Source organism: Corapipo altera, unplaced genomic scaffold, assembly GCF_003945725.1.
Source record: "Corapipo altera isolate COAL_440 unplaced genomic scaffold, ASM394572v1 22b, whole genome shotgun sequence".
Taxonomy (NCBI): domain Eukaryota; kingdom Metazoa; phylum Chordata; class Aves; order Passeriformes; family Pipridae; genus Corapipo; species Corapipo altera.
The window spans coordinates 13,806,098-13,829,941 of record NW_020884876.1 but is presented as its reverse complement, the minus strand read 5'-3'; the positions used below and the strand labels follow the sequence as shown (position 1 = coordinate 13,829,941).

General features: G+C 35.5%; 1 protein-coding gene across 8 annotated transcripts in view; it reads left to right on the top strand.

The window, feature by feature from the left end:
- Positions 1-23,844, top strand: part of PALLD (palladin, cytoskeletal associated protein) — a 201,423-nt gene that overhangs the window by 50,898 nt on the left and 126,681 nt on the right. For 6 of the 8 annotated variants that reach the window (XM_027635685.1, XM_027635687.1, XM_027635686.1 and 3 more), the window contains exons 3-5: positions 20,107-20,285; positions 22,583-22,649; positions 23,209-23,314. In XM_027635685.1, coding sequence (XP_027491486.1) covers positions 20,107-20,285; positions 22,583-22,649; positions 23,209-23,314 — 352 coding nt within the window. Of the gene's footprint in view, positions 1-1,884; positions 2,320-14,618; positions 14,638-20,106; positions 20,286-22,582; positions 22,650-23,208; positions 23,315-23,844 lie in introns of those variants that run through there. The other 2 variants (XM_027635688.1, XM_027635689.1) reach the window with 2 other exon arrangements.

The following is a 23,844-nucleotide window of genomic DNA, read 5'->3' as shown; positions in this document are numbered from 1 at the left end:
GCCAAGTCAGCAAATTTAATGCAACTGATGTGCAAGATAGGATAAGGTGTGAACTAAAGGCTCTCAGGTAATCTTATCTATTCTTGGACTTTCCTTGCATGTGAAATTTGTCAGGTTAAATTTTGGCTGGCAAACTTCAAGACAGCAAAGGAAGCCAGACTTTGTAATGCTACCAAGTACCCACAGAAGAGTACATTGCAGTAGAACTCAGTGAACGTCCTGATAAAGAACTTGGATTTACTGTAACTTTTATAGCCTTATAATATATTGAAATTCAGTCTCTAGTGAATATGCAGGAAGGCAAACTTAAATCATCATAACTTCCTTACATTCCACATGGTTTCTATGGGCTTCTGAGATTTACCTTCAACATAGAGTGTATTTGTAATTTTAAAATTTATCATAAAATTATTTTGCTACTAGTTTTGGAAAAACGCTGTAATTTCTTTAATGTAATAGGAATGAAGGAAAATGTACTATATCTGTTCTATTAAACTTAAACTCCTATCCAAAGCTTCATTATTTTTGCTAAAGGAGAAAAAAAGGGTAGATCCAGAAGTCCAGATGCTGGATAAGGAAATCATAGGCCTGAACTATACTGTCTCCCTTTTCGAGGAACAAAGTCTTGTGTAAACAGGAGACTGGTTCATGTTGTCATTGTTGAAACCTACACACTGGAGTCTATTTTCTAACTAGTTTCTTCCTTCTTTCCCACTTTTATTTCTACTGTGAAGATTTGTATTTCAAAACCATTCATAGTGGAAGTTGACCAGTTTTGTTCTAAAACACCCAGCACCATATCAGATACATCAAAATCATGGGCTAAGCTATTCTGCATGAGATTAAATGGAATCCAAAATTGCTTTGACCTTTCTTTATATTGTTATGTTTAAATTAAAACTTAATTAAACTCTTCGCAGAGAGCAGCATGATAAAAGCATAACTTGCATTGTGTTATCTTGTAATGTTTTGAAGGCAGTTCCTTGAGACTGAAGCCCTACTAGAAAAAGTAGATTCTCCGTAATGTTAGCTAATCATAGAGACTGTTTCTGGGCTTATAAGTGGTTTTAGAGGTCCTCAAATTGATTTGATGGAGACTTGATTAAATACAAGTACTAAAAAAAAAATTTGGGCTATCATTAGTGAATTATTATTTCCCTTAAATTTGTTGTTCATTTATTAATGACAATTTTAAAGATTTTTTAAAAGCTCACAATTATTGAAATCAATATTCTAAGGCTTTTAACAGGAAAAGAAAATTCACAAATTTTACATTATAGCTTTCTGATTATCCAGGAAGGAATTTAATTTCTTTTATTTTTTTATGTGGGATTTTCTTCTTTTTGCTGTGTTTGTAGGTGTTGATTTTCGTTTTGACAGAGAATAGTGTTCTGTATGTGGAATCTGTTTTTAAAAATTTTTGAAGAATCATGGCACAGTTAAACTATATAAAGATTTTTATATCCCCATTTCTGGATTATATTGTAAACTTGCAACATTTGCTATTTTGAAAATCAACACTAAGCAGTGTCTGGAAATACTTAGGACTGAAATTTAGGAACTTCTGGACAGGCAAATGTGACACTTTATTGTGACATGTAGTAAACTTCATTAGTAGTTTCTGTTTTTTCTCTCCAGTTTGCAAACAAATGCACACAGTGTGAAATGCATGCTGGCTGCAGTATTATGAAGTAGATTGCTACTAAATCATGTGTTTCGTGACGTGTTCTTGTAAGTGCAGAGCTCCCCAGTTACGATTTAATAGCGCAATCATACGAGCTGCAAGTCACAATGGAGTTTTTCCCCTACCTACTCTTGAGATCAAAATCTTAGGGCAGAGACACTCTCAGTACATGCGATAAGAGGAGAGAGAATGAGGGGAGACGGCTTACTACATGACTTCCTTCATGTTATTTTTGGATATGACTAGCATTCCTCCTCTTACACACACCCTCTTTTTCCCCAGCCCCCATCTCTTACATGCATTACAAGCTCATGCAAACACTCTCACGTACTCTGCAGCAAAAGCAAGAGCAACAGTTGGACTGAAGCCAGAGGACTTAAACTCCGCTTCCTCGTTGCCAGCAGGCTTTGTTCTTTGGAATCAGTCAGAACTAGGGAGAACGTCTTCATTGCCGATCGTGGTGGTTGGAATTTGGCAGTTCAGCTGTCTATTAAATTTTTCTGTGCTCCTCTGCGAACTAGACTGAATTTAGAGCAGCAAAGCTAAGAGCTGGGGCTGGACAAGAAATAAAGGACCCAGAGACCATCAACTATCAGCCTGTTTGCGGGGGGTGGGGGTCCCTCTGTTCCACAACGGTAAGTGCCAGCATTAAATATGTATAAAGATACAAGAAACTATAAGGTGCTTTAGCGTACTGCAATAGAGGAGGGGAAAAAAGTACATGAGTGAATCATACACTGTGTGCTATTATAGTGGTCTTGGAACAGAGCCTAGCAGTAAAATGTTCCTCATTTCTCCCTTTCCAAAAAGGTCTATCAGAATGTATCTATTTTAGCAAAATTCCTATGCATCTGTACAATTTTGGAAAGCTTTCCAAATGGCTTTATTATTGGATTTTCTGCAAACCTGTTTTGTTTTGAACCATGTATAGTATAGAGTAACTTTAACTAGCAGAGTAACTCGTTTTTGAACCTGGGAAGTAAAGATTTTCCATCACAAAGGATATGAGTAGAACTAAAGTTCAGGAGGATGGTGGAGTGAAAAGGGATGAGATGCTTCCTAAGATCAGTTAGTTTATAGGCACTCAAAATAAACTTGTTTTAAATGATTGGCATTCATTCAGAGCACATCCCCCTCCCCTTCTTCTCCCGGTGTTAGGAGCAAAGTGAATCTCTTTTTAAAAAGAAAAAGCTTTGAGAGTCCACTGTTTTAGGGCATGCAATTGAAAGCTAATGTAGCTAGTGTAAAAGAGTGTAGGCTTGGATAAATGACTCTGAGAGACAACAGGAATTACAAAAAGAAACTTGGTTTTCTTTCAATAAGCAAAATTATTTAGCTGTTCTTTCTTTCTGAAAGTGTTAAGACTGCTGCCTTTTAAGTTTATTAGCAAAATGTATTGCTGTTACAAAGACCTTTTTTTTCATCTCCCTGTATTGTCTTTAGGAAAAGTTTTATAATGATCAGAAGGGAGGCAGGTTAATCCAAATAACTTGCTTTCAGAAATGCCATCTAGCTGTCAAAGGAAGTTCACTACAGGGACCCATTTATTTCAAAGCTACTGATAAGCCCTGCTATCAGCATGCTATTATGTCTTGCTAGGTAGGTTATCTTAATAAAGTAATAAATAAGAAACCCTTGAAATCTAAAAGTTCAACTGCATAATAAATTTGACTGGGGAAAGACCAGCTGATTGAATGTACTTATGTACTTTAAAAACAAAAACAAGCACACAAGCAAACCCTACTGGGAAAATAGATCTGAAAAGGAAAAAATTTCCTTTCCCCTTCCTTTAATTCTACCTCCATCATTTACTTCAAGTAGTTATTCTTTTTTTTTTTTTTTGACAAGGTGAATGGTCCCTTCCTCCTACCCACTTACTAACTGCTAGTGATTAGGGACTTGTGAAGGTGAACCTAGTCACGTGAAAAATACGCTGAATGAGCAAATGGGTGATTGTGCAAAGTATAGCAGCCACAGTCAATTAACTGTTTGAGGTCTGTATGTTTGTTTTTCCTAATTCAGAAACTCGAAACCAAAGCTCTCTCATTCTGACTTTCACCCTTCATTTGGAAGAATACTCTGCTTGGTGTGGTAGTTGTAAAAAATGTTCCACTAAATTATGTTGCTATGGAATGACTAAGAAACAGTACTCAGCAGCATAGTGTGCAATAAGTTAGGATGTTGGGGATGTTTAGTACACATTTTTCTTACCATGTACTAAGGCATTTCTTTCTATAGCAGTTACTCACTCTATTTATGGCAAGTTATTCACTGAACAGGAATCACACACTAGAAGTAGCAAAGATTCTTTTTCAGAGCTAAAAATGGAATCATGTTTTTCTGAGTTGGACCCCCCTCTGCCAATGGCACCATGTCAGGTTGCCTCAGCAGCTGCTTTCAGTTTCACAATTTACATGGGTGCTATAATGACATTTTTTCTCATTGATGTGGTGGAAAAATCTGACATCTTTATGCTGTTTTTCCTACTTTGATATGTTAAAGCATATTTTCTATTGACTGTGAGGTTTGGCAATGAGCGTTGAGTTCAGAGATGGGCCTGTACCAAAATCCCTGGATTCCAACATCCATGAAGTATAAGAAGGTTAATAACTGGATCCAAATGTCTTGGCTCTGGTCTATTCCTGTTTCAAATGCACATCACTTTGGCCACATGTTTAAATTGTTTTTTGAGGTGATTAAGACTGAAAGAAATCTTTCAGGCTCCAGACAGACTTTTAAAGAGGAAGTGGCATTTAAGAATCTTACAGTTATTTAAGCAAAGCTTGCTCATTTACTGCTTAAACTTGACTTTTAGGAGCCCCCAAGGACCTACATTCCCTTTCCTCTGTTATAACTTTATATATAAGTAATATTTTGGAACTCCTTCTGAGATGTGCTGAGAAAGCGAAGGTGTTTTTGTGTCTGTCGTTTCTTCTTGCTCAAGTGGATGAGGGGAGTAGCTAGCAGCATATATTCAGGTAATGCAGGGACCTCAAAAAAATTTTTTGATCCTAAGCAATCTGCCTATAAGCTTTTAACAAAGTACCATATACATATTAAGCTGTGCAAAAAATCGTGATAGGCCATGGTAAGAAATACTGTAATGCAATGTAAGAGGATGCACAGATTGTTACTGAAATCTTGTATATTCAGCTTTTTTAATTGATTGACTTCTTCTACTCTGGCTAGCTTAATGGATTTAGTGGCTCTCTGTGAGTACAATTACACAGGCATTTGCCAGCTGCTTGTGGTATCTCTGCTTCAGCAAGAAAAGCTGTTCTTTGGCTGTGTTGGCTCACTGTGGTTTGTGGCACACAACAGTGATTTATTAGGCAGTAGATGCATTTTTGTTCTCTTTTTCTTGAATGATTGAACTATGATGTCACTTTTTGTCTTGGCTTTAACCTTTTAGAAAACTTTTTTTTTTTTTCCTGCAGACTATTCTCTTAACACTGGGGAAGTGGGGAATGTCTCAATGTTCATTGCAGAGCAACTCTGTCTACCCCAGCACATTCCAGGGCCACCGAATCATTTGTGGTGAGAGTGATTCAGATCTGGTTAAGATGATTTAAAAGAGAGGTTATGGGCATACTGCAGTCGTGCATTTAAGAAAATACTGAGAGTTTTTACTGCCTGATTGAGACCACATGGCTCCAGCTTAGATTTTTTTTTAACATGGAAATTATTGGCTGGATCTACTCAAACAATTTATTTTTTTAATTGCCTAGAGGCTAAGAGCTGGGGTCATAGCATTTAATGATAAGGTCAGGGTTAAAGCAAATAGTTTTTAGTGTTCCTTTGAATAAAAGGAGAAATGGCTTCTTTGAATATTTTTCATAGGATACAAACATGTCTCTCTTAAATGAGAGCAAATACATCTCAGGAATTCTTTTGGACATTACAGGGTAGTTGGTGACCTGATTTGAGAGTGAGAAGATAAGGGAAGATCTCTCTGTCATAAATCACCATAAATATGTTCCACTCCAAAAACTTTACGGAAAATATCCAAAGTAAAAAGGAAGGACTACGACCTCTTTTTATTGAATACAGTTTAATTGCTTGCTCTCAATTAGCATTTTGGATTGCTCTTAAGGGGATTGAAAAATTTATATCACTAAACCCTTTCTTAAACTATTGTGACTATCTCCATACAGTATATCCCTAATCTGAAAGATGTAATAATCCATTTTCTTTTTATGCATATTTTTTATTCTGAAATACTCTTCATAAAATCTTGTTTTTTCCCTCAGTGCTCTCAGTTATTCTCAATTATAACATTTCTCCCATAAACTGATACATAACATGTGATATATAACTTCCATCCAAATCTCCCTCAAATGAAAGTATTAGATGATGAATGTTATTTTATATGGATACTTCTGAAATGGGTAAGCAAGTCCATGGTGTTTCAAACAGAGAATACAGATCAAAAGTTACAGCAGTGAAAAACACTCTTTATTCTTGCCCCTGGTTGGAAGATGAAGTAATAATGAAAGGGAATTCCTACAATAATTCTGCATACACTGTAATTTATCTAGAAACAATACATAAGTGGGGTTCTATAACCCTATAAACAATAGTTATGAGCTTTTTGCTATCTTTAAGTATTAGGATAATAAATTTAGCTAAGGGAAACTGGAAAAAAAAAGAGAATAAGCAGTTATGTAGCTGTGTGCACCCATTCGAACTAGTTTCTTGCTTAACATTACATCTCTCTCCTATTTACAGACCACAAGTGAACTTTGTTCTTAACTTTAAAAAAAAAAGCTAAACACTAAAAAAAGACACCCAAACATTAACCAGAGTTTATGAATTACTGTTAGTTAATTTCTGCCTCAAATGAACTACAATGTAAATGTTTAAAAATTATTTGCAGATTTTTGTAACTTTGAAGTGCACAAGGCACTGGGAAAGTTATTATTATTTCTGGATAACTGCTGTGAGAATTAATCAGAGGTCAAAATGTATACTACAGCACCTTGACATTTCTGCCTCTGGTATGTTAATGTGTTGTGTCAATGTTCAGCTTTACCATGTTAATGTTTATGAAATATTTAGAAACTACCTGAATTGGTTTTATACTAGACAATCCTAACTGTGCTGTGAATAAAGCAGTACAGTTTTTCTACAAAAATAAAAGAAAACATGGCCTTTATGGTGCCCAGTCTTAAAAGACTAATTTTATACCGAAAGTCTTTGATAAATTCCAGAACCCCTCAGTGCTTTACAGATCAAGTGAAGCAGAGGTGGGAATATCCCTGTGTCTTCATATAAAAACCAGAATATTCTGTTCTTTGAGATATCTTTAGGCCAGCTTTGATAGAGTTTCTGAAAGTATACAGTTATTTGTCATTCTTCTCAAACATAGTGACTAGTTACCCATTTTTTCTTACTGTAATGCTGGTGTAATCTACATTACACTGCTCATATGTAAAATAGATGGCCTCTCCTTAGCCAGTTTTTCAAACAGGAAGAGTCATGATGGAAAAGGGCTGGAAATAAGGATCAGTGAATTACAGGACTTACAAGAGCCACAACAAGCGTGTGTGAACATTGCAAAAAGGAGTAGACCTTAAAGCAGTCTTGAGTGTTAATCCTCAACCTGCTGGATTCCTATGGAATTTTTGATTTTCCACTTCAAACTGTTCTTGGAACCATTTCATATTTCAGTTTTCATAATGGTTGTGAAAAATAGACATGGTATGCTTTGAGGCATGGCTGGTAGGCCAGTGTGTGTTGGTAGGGGGAAGAATCTTGAAAGTTTGAAAAGAATCTTGACATCATGGATCAGGCACAAGTCATAACTATGTAGATAGTCACCAAAGCACAAAGCGGAGGTATATGCGTGCTCTTGGATTGTACCATATCGGCAACCGTCAAACATGGATATAAGCTTGGCTGCTAAGGCTGAAACTAAAGACTGAAGTGAGAGCTGTGCTGTGTCTGGCAGTTAGTGATGGTGTGTAAAGGCACTTTAACTGGTATCTGAACAGATAGCACAAGATAGTCATTATTATTTAGGGAAAGGTTATGACTAGTCCTCAGGTCTGGCTTAGGAAGTGAATGTAATCCTTCTCTAAGGAAGATTGCTTGTAGATTATAAAATGCACAGTAATGCACCAGTTAACTCTAATGACAGGTATCTAATTGCATGAACCAGGTAAATCAGTCAGATTTTGCCTGTAGTATGAAATTTCAGTAAAGGAGTGCTGTGTAAAGGATGCTGAGGAAATGGTGGCGTAAGTTTTGGGAAAACTGAGGCTCCAAAGACAGGCAGTTTTCCTTCCCCACCCTTTCCTTCCTCTTATCTGCTGTTTCAACTAGACCCTTTCACACAGTACACTCTAAATCTGTCCTACGATACCACAGATGTTATCTGGGAGTCCAAAGTATTAAATCTTATTTTTCCTCTTTTAATGGGTAGCTTTCTGCTATATCTGTTATTGAACTTACCACTGAGGTAGGATATAAGGACATAACATACTGCAGAAAAGTAGTTACTTGTAAATATGACAGCTGTTACATAGAGATCAAGCCTTTTCAGCAGCAACTGTGAAAAATGTTGTTTATAATATTACATTAAGAATCAGAAGGTATAATCAGTATTGTTTTGCTAGTTAATGTGAGAAATTAATTCAGAAAGCTTCCAGTTTCAGTCCAGGCCAGTAGTCTGAGATGTTATAAATGTTATAAATGTTGATTTTGCTATCTGTAAATACCTTTCAAGACCTGCCACTAGTATTGAAAACCATAGTCAGTGCACTACCGAGGTGCTTGTTCTCTGCATCCTATGGCACTGCAGAATGATACTGCTCTCTGCAGGCTGAGTGTCACTGAATAAATTTCACTGCTGTCACATATAATGCAAGGCACTGACAAAACTGCTGACAGCTTTCTTGCTTGGTGTCAGTTACTAAGTTGCTGACATGACCTGAATGAATCAGGCATTTTATCTTCTGGTCAACAAGTTTATATTTACTGACTCTAGCTTGGAAGTAAACGGGAAGTAAGGAAAAGGGAGAGATGATAAGAGAATAATATCCATATAAGAATGAAATATCCGTATAAGTATCTGTATATATATATATATAGTATCCGTATAAGAAAGTTTTGTATTGGTTATATAGGGTTTCATTTTGCATTTAATCTGGTCTAGTTTATCTAACATTGCAGATGCAAAGGTTTATCTATTTAGCTACTGTAACATAGATAACTGTCATCTATAGCCATCATGTAATCATGCATATAAAAAGTGCTTTGATTGCAATGTATGTCACAGTGGATATAATAACTTTCTAACTTTCATAACTCCAGCAAGATGTCTGCCAGTTTTGAAGGTAAACCTCCAAGTTCCACAGTTGCCACTTCCATGTTTTCAGTATGAACAAGACTATACATCCTGGATGGAGGTTTCTTTTTAGTTTTTGTTGGTTTGCAAGTTATTAGGGTTTCATAATTGAATGTTGTTTTCTGTAAACTAGAGTGCTTGGTCTCAAATACTTTTAATCTTCTTACTTTTTTTAAGTATTACAGTTTTGAGAAGTATAATGGATTCATCTGAAAGGTGTGTTGTCAGCCATGAGCTTGCCACTAACTCACCACAATCACATTAAATTCAATTCACCTTATATGTAAAATTCAAATTGCATAAATGCAATTTTATCCTTATAAATTTGCATCTTTTGCTTTACTTTTAATTCTTTATTCTCCTTTCTTCTAAGTTCAAGATATTATTTCACTGGAAGATTATGTCTGGCAATTCTGGGTTCCCCTCCTCATGTAGGCAAAATAACAACAGAATGCTATTTGAAAATCTGTTTCTGGTCAAAGGAGGGTATATGTATAAGGGACAGCTAAGAGCGGCATTTCACTTATAGCCACTATGCATTCCATTTCAGCCAGACAAGAAATCGTGTTAATCCTACAAGCCTCAACAGTTCTTTGGGTCTGAAAAATGTTCAGCATTTCACATGTGATTATTAAATACTTAATTTTTTTTAAGCTACTGTAACCGTCATCACTCCTTTAAATTTTCTTTTTTTTTTCCTGTCCTTCCATGATCTTATTAATTTCCTATCAAATATTGGAAGTGGTAATTTGATGTAAGCATAAGTCTGCATAAACCAAGCAATGGTATCTTCAATTTAAGTGAACAAATTTACAGTTATTTATTGCGTTAGGTGCATGACTGTCTTCACACTTAATGAAAGATGACCACATAAAATCCTTCTGCAACAGGCAAACAGACTCCCAAGAATGAAACTCCAGTACTTTGTTTCTGTGCAGTGCTGTATAATAACTTACATCAGTATCTTCATGCCAATCTGCTAGCTTTCAAAAATATTGAGAAATAATTTTGTGGCTAAGAGTACATCTGGCAATGCAGGGTCAGAATCTGCTCTTATTCTAGAGACTCGGCCAGCATATGGAAGGTAGCCTTAGAGTTAAGGCAGTGGAAGCTGAGTTTTGAGCTGGCTCTTACCTTTCCTGGGTAACAGTGGACAAAGTGCTTACCCTGTTCCTCAGTAATAAAACATACCTAATTATCTCATGTTCAAGTACTGTTTCAGTGCTCAAAGCCCTATTCATTGAGCCTTTCTTTAGAGAAACATTTTTATTCAGCTACCTCAGACACAAGAACATTCATCATGCAGTTGCCGACATTCTGTGTAGATAAGTAGAACTGTTGCTCTAAACCATTAGATCCTGCCTAGACCATTGCTACCAGGTGGTCCAATGCTTGTATTCAGTAAGATGTGCCATGTGTTAGACACTGTGGAAAATTACGGTGAATGTTCTTTACTGAAAATATGCATAAGAGTATTCCTAACCTAACAGAACAGGGAAAATGTAGGGGGGAGGGAATGGTGGAATAAATTGAGTGAGGCATAGTATGCTGCTCTAGTTGACTCTTCCAGCATGCTCTGAAGCTGAGAACAATATGTATGAAACCAGGAATGTTATCTCTAATACTGTATGCGTGGTTTTTCTGAAGCACTGAACTGCCGTTCTGTTCTCATATGTTCTTTTTGTACCACTGGTGTACTCTTAGTACAGGGCTGGTTGCATTTGAAGACTACTATTTAATGTGTGGGGGATATCTTTCTAAAGCTTTGTTTGAAAAAATATTTGAGGATGCTCCTCAGATGTTTATGTTTATAGAATATAGGTAGAATTTCCTATTGTAGAATTAACTTGCAAGTTCATTTTGGAGAGAAAATTTGTATGTATGTATTTCCGTGTGTACCTTTAGCTGTAGGGTGAAAAATAGGGAGCAGCATCTCTACTTTGGAAATGTAACATTCTGATTTTTTGGTGTAGAGATGATAATCTTTGCATGAAACAAAACAGCAGATAAATCAAATTTTTTGCTGGCACAACTACAGACATAAGTAGAAGGAGTCAGTCTGACTTACTGACATATGAATTAGAGGAACAATCTGAAATGCAGACAATGTCTACCACACTTCGAATTCATGGTAAGATGTTCCAGGCCCAAGAAGAAAGTTGTACAAAACCAGTGGATTTAATTACCTGTCAGAATGAAAGAAATTATTGCTCAGTGTCTGGCATTTCATGCCTAAAACTATAGTGGCTCCTGTGTAGTAGCTAGTTAAATGCAAAAAAAGTGAGTGTTTCAGATGCTGGCTTTTTTCTCTTGTGTTCAGAGCTGAATTCTTCTGTATAGTGTGTTTCATAGTCCTGTGACAATCCTTTGAAAGTACAAAACTCTGAAAGTGTGGGAGATTGTTGGCTATACCCGTTAATCATTTAAACCTGAATTTAAATGACTGAACACTTTTTGGTCAGCTGATGAAATATGATCTCCTTCTTGTTCTTTCTGAATAAATACAGCTTTACAGATGTCTTTGATCTGCATGATGAAACAGAATTACCTGAAATGTGGTGTCTCATTTGGATACCATGGGATGCATTTGTGAAATATCATTTGCACCAACCCCACAGTATTGTCAATAAGAGTCACTTCCCTTTGCTGTATGGCATAAATGTACCTATGAGATTTAGAAGGTAGATCAACAAAAAAGCTGCTAGATGGTTTTCATTGCTTTTCTGTTAAATATTTAGGTATTTTCCTTATAATCAGTGTCCTAAAAAACAGTTTTATAAAAGTTACACCTGCAAGAAGTGAATAGACAATAGTGAACATTAGCATCCTACACAACCTGTTATGACAGAAATGTTTATTTATCACAAATCAGTAGCTTTGGATAGCGTATCCAAATAAGTCATACAGTAGGTGTCTTTTTTCTATATGATATATTTTCTCTGGTTTATATGCAGAAAAGATTAACATATAAAGCTAATCCTTCTTCATTATAGGCATGGAATGTAATTCAGTTTTATTCATTAAATCTCACCATTTTTTCCTTTGTATCCAGATATCTCATTACTGCATCATATCATGCATACCTTCCAGACTTTTATCAGAATATGAGATTATTACAGAGACATGAAATTTATAACAATGAAATTTTACTAAATTCGAGTGTGTTTGCTTTATAAACTAATTTTCTTTAATTTTTCATAGTACACATTCAAATTATGATAAATGTAATCAAATTATGATAAAAGATCAGTTTAATTATTTAAATTTCTGATTATGTTTCTCCTACACCAAGATAGACTCTCTCTCAAAAAAAAGTATAAATCTAACCATAGCTGTCAGCTAATTAAAAAAAAATAATTAAGAAAACCCCAACAATTTGTATTTCAGAACAACATTTAATTCCATGGAGAATTACCAAGAGATATAGTCACTATTAGTTCATATTACAGTGCTCACAATAGTTTTGACAATGATGCTCCTTTAAAAATAACTTATAACAAGAAGCTGAGGTAAAGCAGAAGGACCTTAGGAAACAAGAGGTGGTTGCCTCAGTAGTAAATTTGTAGGAGTAAATTTCAGTACTTTCAGTAACTTCAGAAAAATACATTTTGTACCAAAAAGTCTTATTGTACCTAAGAACAATTTAGCAATAACAGAGTTGAAATCAGTGGCACGTGTTATACCACTGCCCCCTAATCGTAACTGTCGAGAAAATTATTTAAAATTCTCTTAATCTAAAGAAGTAAAAGAAATATTCTCTAAAAAGTTTGGTATATTTCAAGTTATGCAACTATGAATCTTTGCTTTGCTCAGTGTTGTGTTCAGTTTTCATACTTTCTAGCACTGATTTCATATTTTCTTGTGTTAATATCTTTATCATTCAGGTAATTAAAAGCCTCCATCAAAAATATTTTTTAAAGCTTCTACTCTTAAAATTATAAAGTGAGGCCAACAGTTGCAAAGACAAGGACAAGATACAATCTTTAAAAAAAGTTAAGACCTTCTAAGCTAATCCTGTGATTCTAAGACAGAACAATTAGTTTTAATCAAATCTGACAATGCTGTTTTTCTTTTGTAATTAGCTGTACACATCTATGTAAATCCGTGGAGCACTGCAGAGAGAATACCCAGAGAGAATGACATGAGGTACAGGCTGTAACTCAGCATCTTGTCTGGAGCTATCAAAATGTCAAGCTAACTTTCAGTTTATTTCCCCAGCTGAAATGCTGAAACAGAGTGGAATCCTTGTTCTGCAGGTAAAGTGAACAGAAAGAGACTTGGAAAACCTACTCAAAAATGTAGGCAAGGCATTTTCATAAATTACAGGAATAAGCTAAAAAAACTCATCTTTGGACTTACTGCAGCTTGCAGTGACAGAGGCTATTGCTCACTGTTTGTGGAAGCTGGTCACATCTGTTACTTCTGTACCCCCTCTACTTTGCATCCTTGCCCAAAACATGATGGAAAGCTTCACTTCAGAAGAAGCAGAGTTAACTTGTAGGAAATGGTAGGCTGAAGTGTTGATATATGTCTTGAAAATACAGCCATTTTGGTATTCTCTTGCCTTTTTTTTGCAATTTAAGAGAGCAGTTTTGATTTCCAAGCACATGATCATGCAATTTAGCCAGCTGGTTGTGAGGTCCTCATTGAAATTTGTGAGAGCTAGCAGAAGACTGTGTGACATCTGAAGAATCAATTAAATTCTGAATATACAGTATGCACTGTTTATAATATAACACACTTTTAATTATAAAATTGACTTCTGTGGTTTTCAGTGTATAGAACCTTTTATTAATTGCTTAACTGACAGTTTGGGCAAAGCACCAGCATCTGTATTCAGATATTCTTTTTCTTTTTTTTAAGATTACAAAATATAAATATTTGAAGTATGTATGTTATTGATAACCTCATTATGAGTTACCTATACAACTAATGAAATTGTATATTGCACAAAAACTGAGCAATGTGTAAAGAGCATAAGCATCTGAATAATCTGATTATTGCAGTGTACTCTAAATCTCATATGACGAAGCTGATTCCTTTTAAAAATCAAGTTCTTTAAGTAGTAATTTTTTTTTCAGTCTGGAAGTGTTGGACTACTTAGGAGAGAAAACAAAATGGAAGTTACACAGTATTATTATGGAAATGCTGACTCTGCCAGTATAAGAATGTCAGAGTATTTAATTTTGACTTTTCTTGCTGGACGTACTTAATACCACTAAGGATAAAATTACTTTTTAATTTACAGCTTATCTCTCTGCACTTTTTGTGGTGGTCAGAGTTCCCTATTATAATTTCTCCCTAAGGCTATATCTTAAAGTTTCACTTCAGCTGCCATTTTAAATTAACTTTTAAGAGTGTGCGGAGAGGAAAAGCTCTCTATTCCTTAGTGACTTTCAAAAAACAGAAGTTCCAGCAGGATTATGAGTTAGAGAGAACCTCAAACTGTTTTTCTTAAGACCCTGGTGCTTACTTAGTCAGTGTACTGTTCAACTCTGTTTATATTTTGTTCAGAGTCATTAAAATCCCAGACACATGTGCTTCTATGTACTTCCATGCATGGAGGATTGTGAGGGCATAAAGAAAAGAAGAGTGAAAAAGAAAGGTATATTGTGTGAATTTCTACTTGATGCCACTGTGCGTGAACTGCTGCTCACCTGGCATATGACTGTCCTTTTCTGTTAATAAATCTGTTCTAGCTTTGCCATCATGTAGCCAGTGGAAAAGCAAAGAAGGTTTGAAGAGTGAAAAATTGGTATCTTAATCATTGTTCCCCTGCTACCAAAATTTCTCTGATTTGACTCTTTACTACTGACTTTCCAATCTAGTGATTGTGTTTCAGTGTCTGCATTAAATATTTAGTTGCTATCATTTTAACATATGGGAGATACAATGTAGGTGAAAACTAAGCACAGGTGTAGAAAAAGCAAGGCAAATAGTGCTACAGTGGAAACGCAGGCAAGAGCAAAAACGGTGGAAAGATAATGAAGAAGACAGTAGGAAAGAGCAGAAAAATTAAGTGCAATTTGAAATTTGGCAAAATACATAATGATAAAATTAATTCCAGTTACATAAAATCTATGTAGATTATTAGATTTTGGAGGGGGTTTTTTGGTCAGTCATTATCTGTCATCTCACAGTTTCTGTTCTCTTTCAAGGGGACAGTTCTCTACAAATTTGCATGAAGCTAGTATGGCCTGCAGGAATGGACCTTAGGTGCAAGCTGGAAGTCTTTTTGCATATGTACACACATATGCAAACCCTATTGTTGATGTCTCATCCTGTTTTGCTCTTATTTGCACACCTTATACAATACTGAGAACCTACAACAAAGGGATAGTGAAATGAACTGGTAATTTTTTGTTCTTGGTATCCAGAACTTGTGAAACAAGTGTCTTTTTAAAACAATATTCTCTATTCAAGGAATTTTGTTTTTCTCAAATTGTCTGCAGTGTATCTGTTCCTCTGTGTTACTTTCAGTGTCTTTTGGGTTGATTTGGGTTGGGTTTGGTTTCACTTGGGGTATTTTAACTCTCCAGAAGCATTGTTGCCATCCCACAACTAGGAAATAATCTTCTTATTCCCAAGAGGATCAGTAAGCTAGAATAGCCTGGACATAAGTTAATGTTGCCCTAGTTAGCATAAAACTGGAATTTTCTTGCAAGACTTGCTTTGTGACTATTTTTCTGTGTCTAGTCATGAGTTCTTCCGGTTTCTTTGGCCCAGTTTCCCTTTGATAGTGATGTGTTTCTTGCTTTAGTGATCCCTCCACAGAGAGGGGGAATACTTCAAAGATTTATCTTTGAATCTTTTTCAGTCCTTGGGAGCACAAAATTCTCTTACCATGATTATTCCAAGTGTAATGGCAGTAAGGCTGATCAGATCTTATAGATAGGAGGTTTGTGCTCTATGATAGAGAGCAAAAATGTATATATATATATAAAAAAGATGAAAAACTAAAATTCAGTCTGTGTTTGGGAAAAAAATACTTCACTTATTTTTATTCACGGACCCTTTTTTAAATTCACAACTCTCTTGAACTGAACTGGTAACTGGCAAGTTTTTGCCAGATAAGTATTTCAATTGAGTGTTTTCTTTTTCAGTTAATTTTCATGTAATCACCAAAAGAAATTCATGAGAAGTAATCCTCCTCTTTTATCAACATGTAGATAGAAAAAAAACCAGTTAGAATAGGAAAAAGAATATATGTCTATTCTAGTGTTTGTCATTTCTAATAACTGTGTTCTTGCCAATTGTGAAGATGAATTCTTCTTTCCACAATAAACAGTGTAGTCCCACACCAGGTGTGTTTCCCATACATCAAACATCACCTTAATGATAGCTGAGGTAATTTGGTATTGAATTGCTTTCCTATGTGCTTTTGTCTGTGGCAGACAGTGTCCGATGTAGCAGGTCAGGACTCGTTTTCAGTGGTATGTCATTGATGTGATGCAACAAGTCTTCGTCCCAACCAGTGCTGAGGAATAGCTCCCACTACTTGAGATTAGCTGTGTATATGCATGAACCAGGGGACAATGTAGAAATTGTCCTCCTAAGAAAACAGTTTGCTTGTTAAATGTTATCTGACAAAAAAGTATAAATGGATTTTTTATTTTAGGTTCTTACACTTATGACAGTTTCTTAAATATTTTGTGAACGTGGAATTTGGGAGACAGTAGAAGCCACACAATTTGCATTAAACTATAACGGGATCTGTCTGAGAAAATAATTAGGCTTGGAGGAGAGGTTTTCCTTTGTAGGATGTTTCTGGAAAGGAAAGAAAAATAGAACTAATGGTTATGTAGGGCCTCATATTACAGGGTCTTGTCTGTGATTGTCTAGAAATTGAATTAACCTCTCTCTTGTGCATATAGTTTAAAATGTAACTTAGGAAAGGCTGCACAGAGGTTAGGACTCTGAAGGTCTAATAATCAAACATAGTAGCAGAGGTCCTCACACTGGGAGAAGGGACATTTGTGACAAGAGAGGAAAGGAGGGGAAGAGGGGAAAGAGAAATGTTAATTTTGGCAGTAGGGCTGACAGAATAGATTTGTCTCCAAGGCAAATAGCTGTAAAAGTAGGCCAAAGGGGTCTACTGAGTAAACAAATGGAAGTTTGTTAATTCTTTCTGAAAATGATACTATCTGTGTGCACTGTGTAGGCAACAGAAGACAGAAAAAAAACTTGTTAGTCTTTTAATTACAGAAGACAATTACATATGGTTTTAATGCCACTATCAACTTTTTTTTTTGCCTTCAAGAACAAAAGATCTATTGTTCATAAGCACAGAGAGCTTGCCTGCAATTATGCCGTTAACGAGCATTGTGTTATGTGTAAACCTGTTAGATTTATTAACTCTGCATTCTGAAATAAGTATGACATTTCACATTTTACAATCTAGTATTTTCAGAAGAAGGTTTTAAAACATATTTTTATTTGTGTTAATTACATGAAATTTAGTAATTTTGAAAAAGAGCAATACAAGTGAGGTAGTTTTCTAAAGACTCCTCACTGATTGTTGTTTTGTAGCATCTGTCATCCTGTAGTGTTGCATGCTTTCCCTAAATACAGGGAGGGTCCTCTAACTCCTTGGGGTTATTTTGTTTTCTTGGGGTAAAACTGTGTGATAGGGAGGAAAAAAAAATTTGATTCTGAAATATTATTGGGATGTGACTGCAAAATTTCTCTCATAAACTAGTACAAATTAAAAGAAAAATACCAGAATTTAGTGGCAAATGTTATGTCTTTAAAAATTATTTTTAAAAAATCTGTCATCTTCTACTTAGAACCAACTCCCCATAAATTTCTGAGGTTATATTTATTAATTTTTAAAAAACACACACTATAGTAGAAAACTAAAAGTCTTCGGGGGGAAGAGAATAAAAGACCATTTTTGAAACTTACTGTCAAGAATTATTATTTTGTCTTTATCCTCACCAGAACAAGATTTAAATACTGGTGTGGCAGAGGAAGAAGAGAGAAAGGAGAGCAGAGGGAGGACATGGAAAAGAACAGATTAGGATTATGGGATAAGAAGAAGGGAAGAAAGAGTGGTACAGATCAGAGTGGGTTTGCAGGACTGGAGCAGGAATAACAGGCTTGGCAAGACTTGGCAAAATTTATTTTCAGGACAAAGGGACAACTTGAAAACAGAAGGAAGGTTGCTCACTAATGACTTTCTTTTAGATTTCCCAGTATACCTTCCCTTGCAAAAATGTATGGCAGACCCTGTAAACCAAGAATTATCCACTTCTCCTCCTTGCTGGGCTGCCAGAGATACAGATAAATCAGGGTGTAGCTTGTGGGAATAGGACTAACTGATATGAGGGAATCAAATAGAAAAAAGGTGGGAATTGGTACTTTCATGGCAGCAATGTAGGCTGAGAGCACAGACTAGCTCTTTAGGTAGCCTACACTGGAAAATGCTTGATTGACCTGATGTAAACAAATTTATACCATGCTTTGACCTAGTAATAAGTCACCTCAGATAAGTGACTGTTTTACCTGTACCTAAACCCAGTGCTTTTGTGGGGGCATACTTTTTTTGTAGTGGAAGATGTATTACATACATAAAAATCCAGAGCTAGAAAACCAGTTTATGTTCCTGATCTAACTCAAGAGTAAACTTATTGCAAGTTTACCAATATGGAATCTGTACCATGGGATTATATTAGGTTGACTGGACATGATAGACAAAAATCACAGAATCACAGAATGGCTAAGGTTGGAAGGGACCACATCTGGTCCAACCTCCTTCAAGCAGGGTCATCCTAGAGCACACTGCACAGGACTGTGTTCAGATGGTTCTTGAGTATCTCCAGTGAGCGAATTTCCACAACCTCTCTGAGCAATCTGTTCCATTGCCCGGTCATTGCACAGTAAAGAAGTTCTTCCTCACGTTCAGGTGGAACTTCCTGTATATCAGTTTCTGCCCATTGCCTCTTGTCCTATTGCTTGGCACACCAAGAAGAGCCTGGTCCTCTTGGCATCCTCCCTTCAGATACTGATGGACATTGATGAGGTCCTCTTTCAGTTGTCTCTTCTCAAGGCTGAGCAGGCCCAGCTACCTCAACCTTTCCTCATAAGAGATATGCTCTGGTCCCTTAATCATCTTTGTCACCCTCTACTGGACCTGCTCCAGAGCTCCATGTCTCTCTTGTACTGAGGAGGCCAGAATTGGACAAAGCACTCCAGATATGACCTCATCAGGGCTAAGTAGAGGGGCAGGATCACCTCCAGTTACTGCTAGCAATGCTCTTGGTAATGCATCCCAGGATACCATTGCCCTTCTTGGCCACAAGGGCACACTGCTGCCTCATGGACAGCTTGTTGTCCACCAGGACCCCAAGGTTCTTCACAACGCCACCCTTCAGATCAGCCTTCAGCCTGTACTGGTGCCTGGGATTACTTCTTCCCAGGTGCAGGGCTCTACATTTGCCTTTGTTGAATTTCAGAGAGTTGTCTGCCCATCTCTCCAACCTGGCAAAGTCCCTCTGAGGGGCTGCACAGCCCTCTGGGGTATCAGCTACTCTCAGCTTTGTGTCAATAGTGCTGAGGAGACATCTTCCCCTTCATCCAAGTCATTGATTAATAAGTTAAACAATACAGGGCCCAATATCAACCCTTGGGGGACACCCCTAGTGACAGACCTCCAACTAGACCCTGTGTCACTGATTACAAATTCAAATATTCTGTGTAGAGAATCAGTGAGTATTACTTAGGTGGAAGTGACAAGTTATACTGAAATGGATAAGATTGTGGTCAAAGTAAGCCAACACATGAGATATGCAGTAAACCTTAATTCTACCAAAACCAGGACAGAGAATAATTTTTAAATGTAGGTGTACACAATTTTCTTAGCATCCAGAAATGCTTCACTACCTTTTAAATAAAGTTTATTCCAACAAGTTCTTTCTTTGTGAATGCCTTTAAACACTTCAGAGCACCACGTGCTGATTTCAGTAGCAATTTAGATTTTTGCAGCAGAGTGTAATGTCTGCTTGTGTGCGATGAGCCTGAACCAATCCTTTATATTCTTTTTTTCTTTGTCTTTCTAAATGTGTGTGGGCTGCAGATGGTTCTGTGAAGGAAAGGAACTCCAGAATTCCCCTGACATTCAGATCCATTCCGAGAGTGGAGGACTCCATTCCCTAATTATAGCAGAAGCCTTTGAAGACGACACTGGTCGCTATACTTGTCTGGCTTCTAATTCCATTGGTTCAGATAGTACGTCAGCTGAAATATTCATTGAAGGTAAGAGGTAAAATAATAAGATACTTGATGCATACAGGAAAAGATAACTAAGCTGAAGTTTACTTTTGGTTCTATATGTTAAGATGACATTAGCTATGGTGGTAGTTTTATGGTATTCCTCTGCTTTCCTTTAACACAACATGTTTTGAACATCACTTCATATTAATTCAGGTATTTCAAGGAATGTCTCAGTAATCAATGGATAGATTGCTATTTATTTAGTGTAGAAATGAAATAAAGAATGGAAAAGAAGGAACTAACAGTCTTTGGCATATGGTTAGTTTTTAAGCAGTACTCTCTGTAAATCACTAGTCAAAGATTTGACTAGCATTTCCATAATGATTTTCATGATAGCAGTAATCCCTATGTCAGTTCTGAACTGCCTCACACTGCAAATAAATTTGACTACTTCAAATGAGTCTTCTTCAGTTCATGTATAAATGTACTGTGATCCTTTATCTTTGGTATACCGATTTTAAGTCAGGTTAAAGTCAGTCAGACTGGTTTTGTCCTGAAACAACTACTAGTTATCGTCAAAATATTTCTTGACTGCAAAATTATTCATAATTCAAATATTATTTTTTTTTAGAAAAATTAATGATGACCATGAGTAAATTTATTATTTTTTTTTAGTGAAGAACTGTATTTTAGGCAAGATTTTATCAATTGAATACCAATTTTTATTTTAATTCATACATCTTTCAAACATTTTGGTATTATGTATTCTTTTACCAGTTTTGTGATTCATTAAAATTAATTTAAATGGTTAATTGAAAGCGTAAAACAAACTAACCTAAAAAATATAACAAATCTGAATAATGCCATGCCAAATTATTAAAAAGCTCTTGATTAACAAAACAATAAAATTTTCACGTAAATTAGCTAAATCATTACATATATGCCTTTATAGGATTTCTTTCGTCATGCTTTTTATTCTCAGAACATTACTATGGCACATTGGGATATAATAGCAAAATTTCCAAGCCTTTTCTGAATCTTACAGATTCTAGGAAGAGTTTTCTTTACAGAAGTAAGCATGATTTCAGAAATCCTTGGGTGTAGTACAAACATATAATGCTGTGTGAAGTTATGACAGAAGCAACAGTAAAAACCAAAACAGCAAGGTAGAGAGATACTGTGAATAAAACTATTAGATTTTTGACATCTGACAGTCTTGCTATATGGAAGTGCTATGCTGAAGTTTTACAACATGTTACTTAGAGAGAATTGTACAAGTCGTTAGGCTCCTCCCCTATGATCTTTAAGGAAAATAGATTGCCACACAGGTGTTGCTTTGTACGTTAATAGTCTCAATGACACTGATGCATCGTACTTTCTTTTGCGTAACAGGCCCAGCCACATAAGACCTGGTTATTCTCTGTTCTTAAGAAATACCTTCATGTAGACCCACTTTGATGACTTGACATTTGATTCTCTCTTCTTACCTTTTCTGTGCAACTTGTTGCTTCAATTTTTTTGTAGTATAATTTTTGTAAATAAATAGGGTACTTGAGTATCTCAGTCCAAACTTTTTTTCGTTGGAATCAGTCTATGCTATACTATGCATATTGACTATGAATTGCTTATGATTTGTATTACAAATACAGCTATCCACAAATATGTACAAGTTCTTTGAAGAATAATATGTACAAATGTCTAGAATAACTGTGAAGTATCTGTTGTTAGGAAAAATTAAGACAAAGGGAATAAATGCTTTCATATTTTTTTTCTTTAAGTGAGTTCAGGACACTGCCAAACACATATATTATATCAAGACTTCCACTGGCAAGAAATAGCAGTGCATAAATGCTGTGTGTAGGTTAATATAAATAGTCTGGAATGTGGAGATCATGGGCAGCAGGTTTAGTCTGAAAATTTCTTGGTATACTGAGTTGCTCTTACTTAAGGTTTAAGATTTGTTATCTGTGTAAAAGCCATATGTTTACTTAAGCTTCAAGTTTTAAAATTTAAGTAAATAAAATTATACATTTCCAGTAGAGCAGTAGTAGTCAGTATTTTCTTTTCTTCTTTGCCCTTATTTGCTTCAATGTGAAGGAAGACGGCTAGGAGTCTAGGGAAAGCAATTTGCAATTAAATTGGCATTCTTATAATTTCTGTAACAGTCTAAAGTGCATAGTTACAATTTTTATCAGATTAAAAAACTTGCAATAGTTTGTTACAGAGAGTTCTCAATTCTTGAAGGAAATGCAAAGGTGTCAAAGCTTTTTCTTTGGAATTTGAAAATTAAATAAATCAGTAGAAGGATATGAGATTATTGAAAACACTTTCTTTTCCAGGCACCAGTTCTACAGATTCAGAGGGTGAAAGTTTAATTTTCAAATCAAAATCTGGAGCTATGCCACAGTAAGTGTGCAAAATAGTACCAATATTGTGCAAATGGTCTTAATAAGGGACATTGGAAAATCTTTGGTAGTTCAAGATCTGAATAAACATTTGGGGGACATTTGTTTATGTCTTGTCTTTTCTACTTTCCTCATGTGATTTAAATGTGTAACATTTTAACTGTAGATTGTATTAATGTGCTTGTCCTGTCAGAGAAGTCTGGCCTTACCCTGACAACAATTTTGTTGATAGCAACTTTTCATATTCAGAAGTACCTTGAAGTTAATAAAGCCTTCATTAGTAATCATTCAATCCAGTGCCTCCAAAGACATATGTAGAGGACTACAATTAAAGAAATAAAATGCATTTTAGTTAGTATCTTAAATCAGTACTTTTTATTGTGTGTGAAAGTGTAAATTAGATAAAGATTGTATTCTACTCAAGCTTCCTCCAATGTTAATCTTTTCAGTTGATACTGACATGTTTAAATATGTAGAAAAAATAAGGTGGCTTATGAGTCACAAACTAACACATTCTCATTTCATATCTTGTAAAGTGGTTGCTATTCTCTATTTTTCAGGGCCCAAAAGAAAACCACCTCTGTTTCCTTAACAATAGGATCTTCTACACCAAAATCTGGAGTGACCACAGCTGTAATTCAGCCTATCTCTATGTCCAGTCAGCAGGTATTTTTCAACACAAATTTTTAAATTAATAAAAGTATTTCAAATTTTCTTTCAAAATTTTTAACTCCTGAAAAACCATCATTTTGAGGAACTATATTGTTGAACTATAAACCTACATTACTATATTAAGAATGGTAATTTTAAAAAATTAAGTATATACCCAGAGAATGAGACATGAAACTAAATATATGCACGGATTCTTATACAGTGTGTATCAACGCAGCATATGACTATCAGACAGATCTGGTGATGATGAAAATTACAGAGTTTATCACTTAATAGTTCCAGTCTCAAAAGAATGTAATACAAACTAATGCCTACAACACTTTTTAGCAAAAGTTTTAAATTTTGTTATTACATTTAATATTGCTGTCATTTCTCTGGGCCTTCTGGAGAAAAATAAATTTTACTATCTAGAAGCTAAATGTAGAAAACCAGTGTTCATTCATTTGTACTAAGTCTTTAATGCCACTCTGGCTGACTTAAGAGTTTTTATATAAATCATAAAATACAAATAAAATAAAAATCTC